The sequence below is a fragment of the Papaver somniferum genome, chromosome 11 (assembly GCF_003573695.1).
Source record: "Papaver somniferum cultivar HN1 chromosome 11, ASM357369v1, whole genome shotgun sequence".
Taxonomy (NCBI): Eukaryota; Viridiplantae; Streptophyta; class Magnoliopsida; order Ranunculales; family Papaveraceae; genus Papaver; species Papaver somniferum.
Window position 1 is genome coordinate 70,163,707 of NC_039368.1, and position 3,563 is coordinate 70,167,269.

At 40.8% G+C, this 3,563-nt stretch overlaps 1 protein-coding gene across 1 annotated transcript; it reads right to left on the reverse strand.

The window, feature by feature from the left end:
- Nucleotides 1–2,691: 2,691 nt before the first annotated feature.
- LOC113324532 lies at nucleotides 2,692–3,069 on the reverse strand. The gene has a single exon (XM_026572852.1). The coding sequence runs from the start codon at nucleotides 3,067–3,069 to the stop codon at nucleotides 2,692–2,694; it is 378 nt and encodes a 125-aa protein (XP_026428637.1).
- Between the last annotated feature and the right edge of the window lie 494 nt (nucleotides 3,070–3,563).

A 3,563-nucleotide genomic window follows, 5' to 3' on the forward strand; every position in this document is an offset into this window, starting at 1 on the left:
CAACCGCGCCCTGATGGTATAGCTTCCGACTCAGATGCTGAGGAAGTTGAACCCTCCTGGAAGCCCGCTGAACGTAGAGTTAAGCCGTATCCACCAGGTACGAGAGTTGATCGGTTGGCTGGGGATGATATTCGAGCAGAGCATGAAGAAGATGAATATTTGGACGCAATGTATGGCGACCCCGAAGATCAATTGGGAGAAGTCCCCAGTGAGAGTTCTGATGATGACTTTGAGGGAGAGCTTGAAGAAAATTCCATGGAAGACGACAATAGTGAGTCGGATGATGAATCTGACGACTCTGATGATTAGTCTTGCTTGCAATCCTCCTGAATAGTTAATTATTTTATTTCTCATTGAATTAGATGTCATTGTGATCACTTGAAACTTGTCTTCTTAGATATTGTTTCAAAAATTATTTTTAAATGACAATTCTTTATCTTATTTTCTGCACAATTCTGTTATGCCGATATCCCGGTGGAGTTAACGGATATCCCTATGAAAGGATCATGATCCTTGAATGGATCGTTGTTTGTTCATGCCTCTTATCTAATGTAATTAGCAGATATCCATATACTAGGATCATAACTTCTCAATCGACCATTGTTCTTTCGTGCCTCCGGGCGTGTTGTTCCTATATGTCAGTTTGAAGAAACATGTGACACGCACAAACGATCAGATTGAATTGGGGTTGCTTTGACTATATCCATATAACCATAAGTTATCAGTCCCCAGTATGATCACTTTTTTTTGTGCCGCAAAAATCGTAATAGATTTAGCTTGTTTGCGAAGGATAAGTATCCACCGTGTCTTTTTATTGACCTTCGAGACTTAGGGTTCTCTATTTATACGACACATCTTCTTCTGCTCTTGTATATTATCAAAAGAAATTTTGATCACGATCATGCCTCTCATCATCATGTCTGGTAGCAGCGTTTCTTCTCAAAATGAATCCCTAGCAAAGCATGGGGTTGGAGCGTCCATCTCGGTAGGTTGCACGCTTTTATTTTATTTTCATGTAATCAGAATGACTAACCAAAGAAAGTGATTTGTTGCAGGGCACTCAGGGGAATCGACTGTCTTCTTCCTATTACAGTTTAAGGCCCAAGCGGACGGTTAAGGCTCCTACTCGTTATAGGTCTGCTCATGTTGAAGATGGAATACCCGGGAGTTTCTGACTAAAGATTTTCTTTGATCAAACGTTTATCCAATTTTACTGAAATTGAATATTTTGTCGTCGCAGGTTGATGTTCATGTTGTTGTCGATGCTAGGAAGAGAAAGAATGGAAAGTCTGTGGTTGTAGCTGATGGTGATGGTGACAACCGTGCTGACGAAAACTCAACCAACTCTGTAGATGCTGATTCTAGGGTTTATGTTCGTGAGTACCCAACAGCTGGACTCCCATTCGATACTCCCATGGTCAACGCTTTCCCATACAATCAACTAGTCGGTGGTTTCATCGTCCACAAGTGTTATGCATCCCTTTACACCAAGATTTGGAGGAGTTACGGGCACATTGCTACTACTGAAGTATGGAGAGGTCTCTGCCAACCTTGTTGACTACCATCGTTGGATTATTACCCATTATTGATGAGATGAACAAGATAAATCTGCCAGATGTCAAAAACCAAGAGTTGCATATATGGGATGATATGATCTCAAACTATGAGACCTTGCGGTTCAACATAGGTTGGATCCATCGTCGGCTCGAGGTCATCAAGATTGATAGAGCAAAGGCTGCTGCTAATGTGATTTATGCTACAACTGCTATTATGGAAGAGGAGAAAGGCCTAGTTCTGGAGTCGGCAAGAGTTCAGAAAGCTGTCCAGGACTTGAAAATGAAGACTGAAAATTTTCAAAAGAGGCTTGAAATGGCTTTCAGTAAAAATTATTTGTTGTTGTATGGTTTGCGCTGAGTGAGCATTTAAGAGAATTTTTTTTTAATAAAGTAAGATGATTGATGGATGTAATAAATTTTCTGTTAGATTGATGATATCTATTCTGAATTTCGAACGAATGAGCATATTGCATACACTTTGAAGGAATAGAAATTACACTTCGAAATTAAAATAATTGTTTACAGATCATTCTGGCATAATATGCTTTGAGCCACCTGTCATTGATGATGTTTCCTTCCACCCCTCCGTTAACAGCTAAGATATTTTAACATCCACTGGATAATGCTTTGATGATCACATATGGTCCTTCCCATTTTGGAGAGAACTTAGGAGCCGACATATCTTGCTGAATATGTTTTGCTGTTTTTAGAACCAAATCTCCTACTTGGAATGTTAGAAGTCTTACCATTTTGTTGTATGCCCTGGAAATCCTTTGTTTGTAAGCTTCCACATATTTTTCTACCTTGGCCCTCCTTAACTCGAGCATGTCCAATTCAGCAATCCTTGAATTATACACTTCAGCTTCATCCCATTGCACTCCACTGGTTGTTGCAATCCTTTCAGAAGGGATATTGATCTCGGCAGGGAGTATGGCATCAGCACCATAAACGAGGGAATACAGTGAAGTCCCTATCGAGCTTCTTGGTGCAGTTTTGTAGGCCCACATAGCCATGGGTAGTTGTTCATGCACGTTCGAGGGTTATCATGAACTATTCGACTAAGAATCCGGATCAAAGTCTTGTTGGTACTCTCCGCTTATCCATTTCATTGGGGATAGTACGGGGTAGAGAAAATCTATTTGATGCCATACTCTTCAAGTAACTCCCTCACATGTTTGTTATCAAAAGGAGTTCCCTTGTATGTGATGAGATGCTTGGGAACACCAAATCTGCATATGATATGTTCCTTTATGAAAGCCGGAATCGTGATTCCAATGGTGCTTCGAAGAGGGATAGCTTCAACTAATTTTTTGAAATACTCAGTTGTTGTGATGATGTATGCATGTTGCTTTAAGGACGCGTGATTGATCTTTCCGATGATTTCCCGTCCCCAGCTGTAGAAAGGCCATGAACTGCTCACAGAATGTAATGGGAGACAATGAGTGTGAATGATATTACCATGAACTTGACATTGATGACAACTCTGAATGTAGGCAGCTGCATCGTTTTCCATGGTCGGCCAATAATATTTCTCATGGATATGGAAAATTAATTTGTTATTTCCCTGGTGTGTTCTCCTTCGTGCATTTCTTTTAAGATTGTTAGAATCTCATGACCGGCCAAGCATCTCAGTAGGTTCCCACCAAAACTTTTGCGGTACAGAATCCCTTCAAGACACACAAACCGCTTGGCCCTTTGGGTGAGTTTGATTACTTCTTTCTTCTCTTAAGGTAAAGTGTTGTCACGAAAGTATTTGATTTAGGTTTCTCTCCGGTCCTCAGTGTGGTGGATAGTTAGAACTTCCAAATGATGAGGTGGTGTCTGATAATTGGGAGAGGACCCTTGCAACATTCTCGATTGAGCCTCCATGGAGGGCCAATACTCGAGCCTTTAAAGCCTTTTGTAAAGTGTGACCACTAGTGTTTATCCGCATATTTTCTCATGTATGTGTTTGAGTTGTTCGCTCGCTTCTTTGTCTCCAAGGCATCGTGACAAGGATTCATCAGG

Excerpts from the sequence above, each read along its gene's own strand:
- LOC113324532 (XM_026572852.1), bottom strand. The coding sequence starts at position 3,069 with ATGGAAAACGATGCAGCTGCCTACATTCAGAGTTGTCATCAATGTCAA.